The sequence below is a fragment of the Antrostomus carolinensis genome, unplaced genomic scaffold, assembly GCF_000700745.2.
Source record: "Antrostomus carolinensis isolate BGI_N321 unplaced genomic scaffold, ASM70074v2 scaffold23012, whole genome shotgun sequence".
In the NCBI taxonomy this organism is placed as follows: Eukaryota; Metazoa; Chordata; class Aves; order Caprimulgiformes; family Caprimulgidae; genus Antrostomus; species Antrostomus carolinensis.
The window spans coordinates 3,849-17,732 of record NW_010300476.1 but is presented as its reverse complement, the minus strand read 5'-3'; the positions used below and the strand labels follow the sequence as shown (position 1 = coordinate 17,732).

At 40.8% G+C, this 13,884-nt stretch overlaps 1 protein-coding gene across 1 annotated transcript; it reads left to right on the top strand.

Moving 5' to 3' along the window:
* Positions 1-363: 363 nt before the first annotated feature.
* Positions 364-13,586, top strand: CUNH6orf118 (chromosome unknown C6orf118 homolog). The gene is given in 9 exon segments (XM_029083801.1): positions 364-498; positions 2,247-2,281; positions 2,283-2,304; positions 3,558-3,682; positions 6,879-6,937; positions 9,846-9,982; positions 9,984-10,044; positions 12,433-12,483; positions 13,525-13,586. Coding segments are annotated over 9 exon segments (687 nt in total).
* The last annotated feature ends 298 nt before the right edge of the window (positions 13,587-13,884 follow it).

Sequence of the window (13,884 nt, the reverse complement as noted above, 5' to 3'; positions counted from 1 at the left end):
AGAGATAGACAAATGTAGAATTTATATGGAAGGATTGGCTGTAAAGATGTAAGAAACACATTCAACAGTAAGTTGAGGTGTAAAGTAGTAATTTTCTTCTGCCACACAAATCTGTGTTGTCTTTGTTTTCTACCAGTCTTTTTGATGATTTGTACATCCTGTCTTGTTGAATGTGAGCTTTCATCTTAGTGGTGATCAAAATACAGAATTTGTGCTGTGACCATCACTTGACCTGGATTCTCATGGTATTTCTTATTGCATACTATCTGGAGAAATGGCATGAACTTGAACAAAGTAATACATTCTGCAAGTAACTATTTTAGAGCACCTTCTGCACATACGGCTATGTAGTTGTTCATTTTGATGATTGTACAAGGGCTCCAGAAAATCTGTGGTTGTGATCCCCTCCATTTCTAGTGCCTACAGGTTGTTGAGGAAGTATTTGAAGATATAAGCAACAGCTCTCTGATATTTGGTGATATTCTGAAAGAAATAAAGGCAAAAAATATTCCTGAGCTTTAGCGCAACATAAGCTAAATGTATCTTAACTATTGTTTTAAACGTGTTGTCTCACAGTGCCCTTAGCCATTTTTCTTAGTGCATCTGGGGCATTTAACCCTTTTTAGCTACAGTGAGGAAAGCGTTTCTCGTGGGGATTTACATTCTTTAGGAGACTCTTCTCTGCCCCCTTGCCCCATTAAAATCAATCATATCTTACAAACTTTACGGGCTCATAGCATCATTTTTTTTAAAAATTTAATCACTTGTGATCTCAAAGGGAATGGCTGGTTTCTTCCTCATTTTTGCTCCTTGTCCCACTTAATGGAGAAAGGAGAAATCGCAAGAAATTGCACACCTCTGCAAGTCAGCTACAGATTCAAAGGCCACAAGACTGGAGGAAACAGCACTGAGGAGAAAGATGAATTGGAAATTGTTCATATTTGGGGGTTCAGGAGTAGGCTATGTTTTCAGTCACTGCTTTAATTCATTCAAATTAGGGCCACAGCTGTGTGTGTGTGTGTGTGTGTGTGTGTGTGTGTTAAGTGTTTTCGTCATCTTTTCTTACAGCTGACCAGCAAACTAAACTGTATGGCTGTAACAGCCATGTGATTTTGTTTTCAGTGTGTTCCCAGTTCTGCTTCTGGCCCTACTGGTGAGATGACAAGTCCTTGCATGTGTCCCAGTGTTCCTACTGTGAATTTATGCCTTTTAATTAACCATATAGCAGAAAGCCATAACTCTTTCTTCCTGCAGTGTCCCCCAGGTTACAAGACATCAGCATCGCATGCAATACCTACATTTGCGGTTGCTTGAATACCTCTGTATGATCAGGACAGAAGGACAGACAGCTTCTGGGAAAGATGTATGAGTTCTTTCCCAGGTCTCCCTTAATGTACTGTGCAAGTTAAACAGACACCAAACATCTGGCTACCACTTAAGCACTTTGATAAAAGTGTTACTTAAAAAAACCCTACAAACAAACCAACCCCCCCCCCCCAAACCGTAACCTTCACTACCTTTTTTTCTGAAACTCTAGCTGTAATTCTAAAATCCTTACAATGTTTGGGAGGAAAAAAATCAGGCTGTAATCTACTGGTGATTTATTTTTCCACCTCTCACTTTGACAGTTACACGTGAGGAGTGATAATCCTTATCTGACTTATCATGCAGTTTCCTATTCTTTTTTTCCTTTTGATTTTTTGACTATGCTGAAGGATGACACTTGAAATCCTTCATGTGGGGACCAAATCTGTTTGTTTCTCCTCTTGGGCACACAGGACAGTGATTTGCAAGTAGAACACAGCTGAAATATTATAGGTGAAAAATGAAGTTGTACTTTGACTATATACACTGTGATGTGATGCTAGTGATGGTAGAAATTCTGCATTGTTTCTCCCAATAATGACTGTGGGGAAAAAAAAGTCATTCCTCTGTATTTGTTGACAAGATAATTACCTGCTAAAATCCAGCATTTGTAGACAAGAGAAGGGAAGAGGGGGCAGGCATTACAAGCAAGAAATCCTTGGGGAAGAGGAGCTAGTTGGGTGCTGAGAATGACATCAGCATAGTCAAAATCCAAATGATCACCTCTGGGTTTTGAACAAAGACATGTGTGGTAGCATAAATAAATCTTCTGTCACAGCACAAAAGGTATGATTTTCCTGGAGCCAAACTGAAACAAAACTTGTCTTCTTGGACTGTGTTAAACATTTTTTGATGGTCGTCTTTCCTCTCAATTTATTTAGAGTGAGTTTGAGCTGTACGTGATGATGCTTCTGGACTCTGCCTATAGCACAATACAAGGTAGTATTTACTTGCCAGTATTAGCTCCTTTCCTTGATGATGCTACAGAGAAATGAAGTATTTGAAGTCAGATATGGGCAGTTCCTGAACTTATCTTTGACATAGGAGATCTAGTGCTCTCTCTTTGCTTCATTGCTTACAACAGTTTCTGTTGGAGCAATCCACAGTTGAGAAGTCTGAGACAGCAGCTGCTACAGAATAAGCAGAGTATTGGCTGAATAGCCCATGTTGGATTTCAGAAGTATCAAACCTATTGTCCTTGCGTCTCCCCTGTGGTAGGGCCACATCAGACTTTGTGCCAGGTTTACTGAAGAAGTGCTGCTGTACAGAGGATGACATTGGCCTCAGGTTGCCAGAAGTAGTGCCACACATTCCTTCCCCCTGCCTCTCCCACCAATGACTTTTTACTTCTGGCAAAAGGAAGAGGTGCCAGGAAAGGTGTGCTCTAATAGGGAAATAGAAGGGGAGCACAGAGGAGATGTCAAGACCTGAGGGCAGAGCCATCCCTGACTGGCCCTGCCTAGCCTTCCTGGAGTCACTTCCCACCCTGCCCAAGGCACCAGACCCCATTTCAGCCCAGCCTGTGCCTTTCAGTCCCTGCCCCTTTCGCTATCTGACCCTTTTGTAGTCTTCCTACTCCAAAACTAGCCCCTTCCACTCCTGACAGCTTTTTAGGTTGGTGTTCTTCATCAACCCAGAGCCAATCCTTTGGATTTGCTCTGGGGATTTCACCTTAGTTATCCTCTCTCTTTGGCACTGAGCCTGGGAGCTCCTGTGTGATATTGACAATCTGTTGAAGTGAAAATGAAAGGTAATGATGACAAACATAGCACAATTGACAGTATAAGTACTTTGCCTAGAATGAGTAACACACCACTCAGTGGCGAAACACCTGAAAGGATTGTCCAAAAGCAAGAGGTTCGCATGAGTCTTCGTCTTCATATTTACTGTCTGTGACACACAGAGAGAATCATCCATATTATTTTTTTTTATCTGTAACAAGCCTTTAATCTATTTACCAATGGAAAGAACTTTGAGTGACTCTAAAACCTGTCATAGCCTGTTTTTGTTTGTTTGTTCACGTCTGGCCATTTTAACTCTCAACCTCATAAGCAACTAATTCAGAAGTTTTCATGAGAACTTAATTTTTCTGAAAATGTAATTTTAAAAATGATGCCAGAACCTGTAGCAAAGGAAATAAATATTCAATGACATGACTTCACATTTTACTCTTTTTCCATGTGTTTTTGTAGGCTCTGAAGGCTCAGGTCAAAAGGATGGAAACAAAGCCTTTGAAGGTTCCAGAAATACAGGCACTCAGGAAAGATGTGCAAGTCCTCATGAAGAAAGCCAGTACTGCTCTGGAAAGAAATGAAGAGTAAGTGTTGCAAATGCTGTCAACTCCTCTAGCAGGAACCAAGTGGATGGGAGAAGCAGAAACAAGTAAATAGAGTTAATGAAGTTTTAACAAATGTCAGGTCTTAGAGGGAAGTCCAAGGGATTAGAGCTTGTGGATGCCATGTTCTAGCCAAAAATCTTTCTCCTTTCTTAATATATATTTTTGATTTCCCTCCTACCCTTGTCTTTTGTACCAATCACACTGGGAGACATGGTTTAGCCCAGAGCAGGAAAAAGGCTTTCTTTTGCCATTCCGGAATGATACCCACCAAAGAGCTTAGGTCATCAGAGAAGTCTCCTGACCACACAGACTGCAGCCTGCTTTGTTAAATTTCAGACTGTGTCACTTTTGCTGGGACCTTGGCTTTGTTCCCTTTGTTACGGAAGCAACAAAGCCTGTGCTTTCAGTTGTCTGTGTTCTTTCCCTAAGACAGGACTTGGTTTGACTTCCTTATTTTGACTAGCTTATTCTCAAACTTTCTGAGGCTCTCTGTCTTCTTCGGACTGAGCCAGTGTTTCCATGCTTCTGTTATGTGCCCCTGATATTTTATATCATAGCTTCCAAATCTCCTTACTCCTGCTACAAGCTCTGATTTGACTTGCTATTCCCAATGTTGACCTTATGTTTGTTTAATTCTAGAGCTCTCAACTTCCAACATGAAAACTGTCTTAGCAGGAGATCTTACCTACCAACTTTCCCATTCTCGCCTCCTCCACTGTCTGAACCTGAAGAATTAAGAAGTCTCTTTTTCACTAAGCTGCTGGTTCCCCTTCTTATCTATCCCCCCCCCCTTTTTTTTTTCTTGTAAACGTTTCTCTAACTAGAGTGGATGACTTAAGAGGTCTTTTATGTCTTTGCAGTTGTTGTGTACAGTGTATTTAGTGTGTACACATTACAACATTTATACTGTGCTTTCAAAATATAGTTTGGATGATTCTGCAGTTAAGATACTGCAGAAGAGTGTGAAAGAGATTTATGTTCACTAGTTTCTGCTAGTGTAAACAGGAAGATAATTAACAGTAGCCCAGCACTCTGCACGTCTACACTTCTCTACACAGAAAGAATTCATGATGCGTTACTGTGGGATAAAGTCAAACTAGCATGAATTTAAGATGGATCAGGGTTATAGCATAGAATATTTATAGAGCACACATATGCAAATCTTATCTAGGCTACAGAGATTGATTTTCGTGCAAGCTTTTATAAATATTTTAGATGTAAAAGGGAAAAAAATATGACATTTTGTCTTCTGCCAAAGGACTGAAAGGTAATAATGATAAACATCCTAGAATGATCTAAAGGAATTCTTGAGAGAATTGACAGATATAGGTATAAAAATTCAATACCCTGTAAGATTGTTCAGTTCTGGATAGCAATCTGTTTCTAGAGAAGTCTAGAACTTGCACTATCCTAATGACAACTTTCTAGCTTTGCATGAAAACTAACGATCAAATTCTGAGTCATTTGCATGCGTTAACCTGAATTTTTCTTCTTGCCGTGGACCATGTTGTGATGCTTTCACTCACAGGTAAGACCATGCAGTCTTGCACTCATTCTCCCCACACGGTGAGATGAGAAGGGAATGACAACAAAGGAGTCACAGAATAGAATGAGGACAGGGATGGCTCACTCACCAGTTGTGGTCACAGGCAAAACAGACTCAACTTGGGGAGGAAAAATCAATTTAATCTGTTACCAAATAGCACAGTGAGACATAACAAAAGCATCTTCAAACACCTTTCCCTCCATCCCTCCCTTCTTCCTGGGCTCAAATCACTTTGCTCCTGATTTCTCTACCTTCCCGCTGTGCCCCCGCAGCACAGGAGACAGGGAATGGAGGTTGCAGTCAGTTCACCTCTGCCACTCTTTCTGGCATGAAAGTCCAGGAAAAAAATGTTCCAACGCGGGCTTCCCATGGAGTCACGGACCTCTTCGGGCACAGCTCCCAGCTCTGGCATGGGGACATCCATGGCCTGCAGATGGGGCTCCAGTCCAGCGCACATCGTCCCCCCTTGGTTCCGGGGGTCCATCTCTGCTCTGGTGTTGAGCATCTCTGGGTCTTGATAGAGCTGCACCTGCCCTTGGGCCGAGCTTTCTGCTCAAGCGTGGAGTCCTCCATGGCTTACACGTGGGTATCTGCTCCACTGCTGAACTTCCATGGGCTGCAGTGGATCACATTTACCTTCTCCTACTCCATGTGTGTTAAACTGGGTGTCTGAGATTCTCTCTCCTCCCCCTCCTCCTCCTTCCTTCTGGCAACGAAGCTCTCTCTTTGTTTAGGCCAATGGTCATCCTTTGATCAGGTCAATGGCCTCTCCTCCAGCTTCTTTCCACCTTCTTTTAAAGACAGTTCTTCTCCTCATAAATATATGGATTCAAAGAGGTGTTTCTCTATTGCAAATTGGCTCAGCCTGGGCTGGGGTGGGTCTGCGTTGGAGCCAGGGCAGCTTCACAAAGCTTCTAACAGGGGCCATCACTGTAACCCCTTCTCCCACTACCGAAAACACTCCCCTCTGCAATGCCAACACATGTGTAGTCTTTTCTATGTACAGGGAAACCATCCTTGGAGGATGGGCAGAGGAAATATTTTCATACAAGACTGATATTTTTTTTAATAAGGAAACCATCCTTGGAGGATGGGCAGAGGAAAATATTTTCATACAAGACTGATTTTTTTTTTAAATAACATTGGTTAGCAGGTGTTAGAATATCTGGTAGGATTTCTGAGATCTGATGAGGAGAGGGGAAGTAAGAATATTGAAGCATATGCAAAGAACTAAGCTGTCCACTTATGTTATTGTGATACCTACATGTCTCACTATGTGTGTAAATAATGTGTAATTGCTTCAGTATTTTTATTCAGTGAACAAGAGGTTTTCCCTCTTAGGAGAAGAACCTGCAGTCTTAATGAAGGAGAGTGTGATGGTTTGAATCCTGTTAGCTCCTCACAGAGAGTAAATTCTCTCCTTTGCACTACTGAGCATTCAGACCTGGATTCACCTTGCTGTAATTCAGTGAGCTTGAATTTGCTGTATGCCCTGTTAGAGCAACATTTGGCCTCTGGACATGTGTAATAATATTCATTATATGTAACAAGTGTTTGCTTACATCTAACTTTGTATATGATCTTGAAAATACATTTGTGAAACTTTTGTTCTCTTTTGTTCTATTCTAGACTGAAATATGAATGGAAAATAGTGCTACAGATGAGCCAGACTCCAGAAAATAAAACAAGTGAGTGATAGCACAGTTCTGAGTCAAGCAGAAAAAAAATACGGCATAAATTACAGTAATGAGGTGTTCTTCAAAGGGTTGGAAGGAAAGCTAACAAAAAATTACCCCAGTTGTCGGTATTTTTCCTGTTAGTATGATCAAAATGTGCTGACATCTAATGAAATCAGGTGCATAACATCTTTTTTTTTAGTTCTTTCACTCCTGGCCTCATCTGAAACCAGTAGATGTCAGTGGGAGACTTCCTAATGCTAAAGAAACTTAGGGAACTGCCAAATGATCTCTATGAGTCTGTGACTGATTCTGTTACTGTCCGAGTCACAGTACTCTGGTGTGTTAAAGATGTCTCAGGGGATGGTACATGAAACCCTTCAGCTGGCAGAAACATGATAACTGGATTTTATGCTTATCATGAGTAGGTTAAGCCCTGAATCACGTGCTTTCATGTGCCTTTCCTAAGCTTCTTTTCAGCCTTCACTGTATCAGCTAGTTATCCATACGATCCATACAACCTCTTGGATGCTTGCTGGGTATTTTGGTTCAGTAACAGCAATGAGGTTTACAGTCTGTTTACGTACTGCTTGAGAAAGGAATGTCTTTTGATAAGGCCTTTGATCAGTGGAATCTGGATCAGAACCTTTAAGTGAGATAAAATATATAAATCTAAAAATTTGTGGAAGAGCAAAAAGAAAAGCTGACTGATGATGAACTGGGAAATCCTATGAAATGCCATCAGGGTAGAGTGCAGAATAGCTAGTCTGACCATAATACACCTGATTTTATGCCTTTATTGAAAACCTGTACTTAAAGCACAGTCTTCTTCTAGAGTGTGAGAAGATGCCCAGAGAAGCTGTGGATGCCCCCTCCCTGGAAGTGTTCAAGGCCAGGTTGGATGAGGCTTTGAGCAACCTGATCTAGGGGAAGGTGTCCCTGCTCATAGCAGAGGAGTTAGAACTAGATGACCTTTAACGACCCTTCTGACACATAAGAAAAAAAAAAAAAAGGTACTAGTTAGCAAATTATAACGTTGTAAATAAGGAAATAGCTGTTTAAGTGGTAATATGAAATGTCTTCTGCATTTCTTTTTTGAGAAAAGACAATCTAAGTCTGCTTTCTTTACAGTGTCTCAGTGTTCTAGTGTCCTGCTCCAGGCTCTGGGCAGTAATTAAGTTCACCAAGGGCAACTCCTATCACTGGCCTCTAACTCAATGCCTTCAGTATGAACAGGGCTTCAACCATCAAACCAGCTTCTGGTTTTTCTAGAGGAAAAAACTGAGATCTGATTATTTTTAAAAGCTGAATAAAATGTTTTCTTAATCTTTTCTAAAAAAGACATTATTTGCTTCTCTGCAGCTAGCATTTCTGTAAGGCCCTTCTGGGACCAGTAGCTATCCTGATCCATAGAAGGGAGACATGCCCTCTATAATTTTCAGTGGCTCACACGAAAGGACAGGATTTTTGAGAAGCTAATGGCTGTTAGCCCCTGGGATGAGGAGTGGCAGGAAGCAGAGTCAGGCGCTTTCCTCATATGAGGCAGCACATCACTCAAGTTGGGCTCATGCTGTCTTCCTCCAGCTTGCCTTATTTTTCATCAAAGCTGTCAGCTTTCCACTGGACTTACTGTCTGTGCACTGGTACTGCACCGCAGACTAGAGTGAGGCAGAGGGGGCTGGCTGTCCATGACAAGCTTCTTGGAGAGTAGGAAGTTTAGGTGTCCTGAGATCACAACAGACAGTCTTTAGTCACTAAAACATTGTAATTACCCAACTCAGTGGCCTAGTCCTGAATCTGACAGCAGGGCACAAAGCCCTTAGGTTGCAAATGTGGCTAAGGAACTACTGTGTGCTGTGAAAGCCCCTCCCAGCTCCAGGGTAGCCCCTGAATCACCAGGATCTTCTTGACCTGCTCACTGCCCCAGTCAAACAAGTGAGGCTTATGCAGCGAAGACAGACCCATTCTTCCTCACCCCAATCTCACTCCCTTGACCCCTCTCTGCCTGCTCTGCAAGGCTTGGAGGTGTAACCCTGCACCCTGGCATCTTTCCTAACTGCTTCACTTTCCATAGTCCCCTTGTGGACAAACACCAAGAGGGCAACCAAGGTGTGGTAGACAGAAAAAAAACAAACCAGCATGACCTTGAGCTGCACTATCACCAGGGAAGAAAGTAGTTTACTTGTATTAGTCCAGACCCTTGTAGTGAGGGACACTATTAGTTTGTGCACGTAGCTCCCCTTATGCCCTAGATGAGGAGCTGGCAAGGCCCTGTAATACAGCTTTGGCTGCAGCAGCACAGACACCAACAGGCTGGAGATGAGCTCACCGACAAGCTGTGAAAAGCTGAAAAGGTCTTTGACTTGAATAAGACCCTGGCTGGGGAGGAGTGTGAGCTGGCCGTGTAGGATCTTGTAGGATCACATTATTGACTTGTTTTAGTGAGGTGAGTGGGTGAGGTGGCAGTGAAGCTGGCCTGTAAAATTCTGAAGTGCACTTTCTGGACTCTCCTAAGGGATTACATATTTATTCTTCTCCTTTCATGCTGTTATCTGTTCTCTGTGCAGGGATGCACCAATTTCCTCCTTGGCTGTGTTCCTGTTGTATCTAGAGTCTGACTATATTTTTGCATAAAGTGCTAAAGGGTCTTGGTTGGGATGACTGTGAAAGGTGAGGAGCATAGCTTGTATGCCAGTTGTTCAGACCGGTAGAAATGAAGTGTGGGTACAGTGAGTGAGTGTACCAGCTGAACTGGAGACAATGTTGTGGGTGCTCCTGGTCTGTACTGCTTGGCTTGGTCAACTCAAGCTTGTGCTTGCGTATGCCTACTGAAGGCACTATGGACACAGCCTTAAATGCCAATTAGCTTTCCACTGCCAGCTCTGTTCTTTAAATTGTGCATGTATTTTTATACTTCCAGAAACCTGCAGCAGACATGAGACAAAGAGGATAGCATGAAAACTGCTTTCTGTTTCTGAACAGCTTGAATCTATGAGGTGTAAAGTTCTTGATAAATGGGAGAAAATGAGCTTACTGGAGACTCAGGAGAAAAAAACCTATAGTTTTTGCTGGGGTGATGGATATAATGGAAAACACTCTTAAAGAAATAGAAGCAAGAAATCATTAATTGTAAATGTGTTCTAGCAAGGTTTCTTGAGAAGTCCTGTTGTTCAATTACTACAACAACGGACCCTTTAGCATTGAGATTGACACTCAGCAGTCTTTATTTTCTCCTCTGAGAACATGAAATGTACCTAGTCCAGGCGCTTCTATCACTACAGTGTCCAGTCACTGACCCTGCATAGGAGGCTTGTAGGTTGATTGTCACTTTCAAATGCTAGTCTACAGACACAGGGGTTATTTCTGCATTAATGTTACAAGTTTGGGGATTTGTAATCAAGTATACATTAAACAACTACAGCATCATTATTTTTAACCTGTTATATTACTTAGCCTGAAGAATGAGATGGTTTTGGGTGGGATTTTAAAGTATCCCGAGTTGGCCTCATCTACCTTTGAAATGAACACTGGAATGCCTAGTAACTTCAAAGGGGTAGAGATAGGACAGTCCTGCTTCCCTTTGAAATCTCATTTCTAGCTGCTTAACTAGCTGAACATTACTGCAGATTATTCACTGGTGTATATAAATGACCATAGCTGTGAACACATTTCAGACACAGACAGGGAGGTCAGGTTTAAATCTAGATTGAAAAAGAGGTCTATGATGGATTGTTGATATCCAAGTAATTGATTTTTAATAAAATCACAAATATTAAGATGAATACTTGTTTACAAACTAATGTTATTTCTTTTTTTTTTTTTTTTTTTTTTTGTAATTTGCTAGGCTCCATCATTATTGGTTGAGTTCTCATTGTCATTAGTGCTGTAGAAAACAAACAGAGACAGGCAGGTACTGAATATTGTGCAGTCCAAGGTACAGAACTTGCAGAGATTTGTTTATGTGTTAAAATTTGCATACCGAGAGTGACCTGTGTGAAACGTTGAACCTCACTTAAACCATGTTAGGTGCTTACAAATTTATGCAGGATTAGTACATTCACCATTTAAAAGCAGTATTCCTTTTCTACTGGCAGTTGTGCAACTAGAAATAGCACATGATCACAATAAAAGCACTTTTAGCCTGTCCTTGTCACTGGTTACGCTAATAAGCGTTCCAGCTGTGTGAAGTGAGGAGGTAATTTCATGCATCTAAAAAGATGCTAAAAGTACAGTCAGCATGAGTAGGGATAACGTGTTGCTCTTAATGGTGGGCAAGCAGCAGTTGTTTGCATAGAGCTTTATGTTTTCTAAAAGGTCAAACATTTCTCCAAACTTTCTGTCCCCTGAAGCAGAGATATACCTGTTGACAGGACATCAAATTAATTAATTAATTGTACTGAGAATAAAACAGAGCTGCCAGAAAGTCACAGGAAAGCTGGAAAAAAAAACAAACCTGTGAAAAACACATAATGTGAAAATTGCCCAAGTCTCTATGTCTCTCTTCACCATTTCTGGTATAGGTACAGCCATTGTGTTCTGGTACTGTGCTTGGCTGCCTTTACATTGAATGGTATATTCTAAATCATTGTTTTTCCTGCCAAATTTTTCAACCAACCCTTTGCACTGCTACCTAAGAGTACAAGACGGAAGTCTGAATTTGTTTCTACAGCAATTAGCAGGCCTCCAGCATCAGAACGCTTTGGGTGAGGGGGTGCACTCTTGGTTAATTTAGACAAATTTAATTGGTATCAAAATATTAAAAGAAATGAATAGCAGTAACTAGTCATGACAACTTCCTTTCCCCTCCCCTGCCCCCCCAGCAAATAGGAGGTCTTAGTTTCCATGTGCCTTCTAAAATGTTAAAATGGTCCTGTGTATGCTCTGTAAGATATGCTCCCACAGCATGATAACAAAAAAGTATATGAAATCTGGTCCTCTGAAAAAATAGCCACTCTGAAAAGTTCCTCTATTTGCTTTTTTAAAAACATATATGAATATTCAGGTCTTCAAATATAAATTGCTGGCTTCTAGAGTGGGCTATATTTTGGGCTGAGCTTTGTCTGTACTGTAATGAAAAAGCAGAGTCAGCAGATGGCAATGTTGTGTAGTTGTTCCACCAGGAGACAGACACATCAGCAAGGGAGGAAAACCTATGATAGTCCCTAAGCAGCCAGGACGGAAAATGGAGTGGCCGCTCCAGGCCATCGGAGAGTTGGCCCTCCAACCATACTTTGTCTGAATGCTTGTATAGGCTTATGGAGTTTTTATTACTATTTGTAACAGAAATTCAACATTCAAACCCCCTCATTTGAAAGGGCAAGCCTATTATTATTTAAGGAGAACAATCTAATTAAACTAGTGTATTTCCATATTCTTTTAAAAACATGATTTCATAATTTTACATAAGTACAACGTGTTCTTTCCCACACAGATTGCATTTTTAAAAAGATAAGTGGGTCTGATGTGTTTGCTTTTGCTGGAATGTTGTGTGACAATTTAACTGATCTGTATGAAAATGAGCTCATCAAGCACGTTTCTCACAGACCAGATAAAAGTAAGTTGTTTCCTCAGAACCCACTGTGGTTCAGGCATAATGCAAACTAGTTTATACGCGAGTCACCATCACTAGGTCTAATCTCAAATCACTGGAAAGCTTCTCTTTGGCTTCAGCGAGCTCCAGATTAGGCCTGCTGTGCTTTGCCAGCTAGAAAGTCCAAAGTACTGGATATATTTCTACTTTTTTTAAACAAACAAACAAACAAACAAACAAAAAAAAAACCCAAAACAAAAACCAAACCAAACAAACCCAAACCTACTGTGGAGAGCTATTAGGGTACTTTGATCTAAATATGTAAATCAAAGCTGCAAAATCTCCCTACTTCCAAGTCTACTGAAGGCACTGGAATGAGGTAAAAGTGTCTGTGGTAGATAATTCCAACATATAAAATCTGTGGAATAGCTCAGCAAAAAAACCTTGGAAAGACTTCTGTAAAATGCAGGGACTAACAGATGTCTTGAGAGAAGAAAAGTGAGTAATAGCTTGAATAAAACACTTTGTTTCAGATGGTATTCTGCTGCATACTCTTTAAGTCTGAAGCTCTGTGTTAGTAGCCAAAAGAGCAGGCATCATTTCAGATGTTAGTGAAATGTGAAGTACAAAGCTCTTTGGATCCAAACAGTTTTGTCTAGCAGCTCAATCTAAAAGCTGAAATGGACATGTATGCTGAAAGACAGAATCAAGTAATTTGTATCGAAGTAATTGGTTTATCAAAAGCAATGCTATAAACAGCCTTCCTTGTTTGCATGGTAAGACTTGGTTTTACTGTCTGTTGGGTTTCCCTCAGGGTACAAGAACTGGCAAGAAGTGAGGCTCTATGTCAGACTCAAAGACCTGTGTAACTTGAGATGTAGTGCTAAATTAAAACTCCTGTCACACAGTAACTACTTACTATTATTTATGTCAAGGTTAATGGAGTAAAAAGTACTGGAATATTTTAAATGCTGATCAGACGTTGCCACCTAGTATCACTGCAGATTTTTTCTTTTGTACTGAAGGATATTTCAATGTTTCTTAAAATTTATGTCTTTTTTACAAAAAGTTGAAGGAAATGTCACAGACGTTTTAGATACACTGAGAATCACTCAGGAAAACCAAAGGTGAGTCTGAAATGTTCAAATATCTGTGTCAGTGTGGTTACACATCAAGTGTTAGAGTGATGGAAATACCTGTCGTAACAACTTGCTACCCCAAGTAAGGCAGATTAGTTATTAATAGCAGCTGCATTCAAGTGCTGGTTGTAGAGCACACACAGTAGCAGCTGGGAGTCATAATCAGATATTATAAATTTGACTTCAGTATGGCCCAGAGTGTTAAATAAAGAAAATTAACAATGGAAATTATGCATAGTGTTTGATTAACAACTCTGATTGCTTCAATTGTTTATTTAGGTACAGAGCAG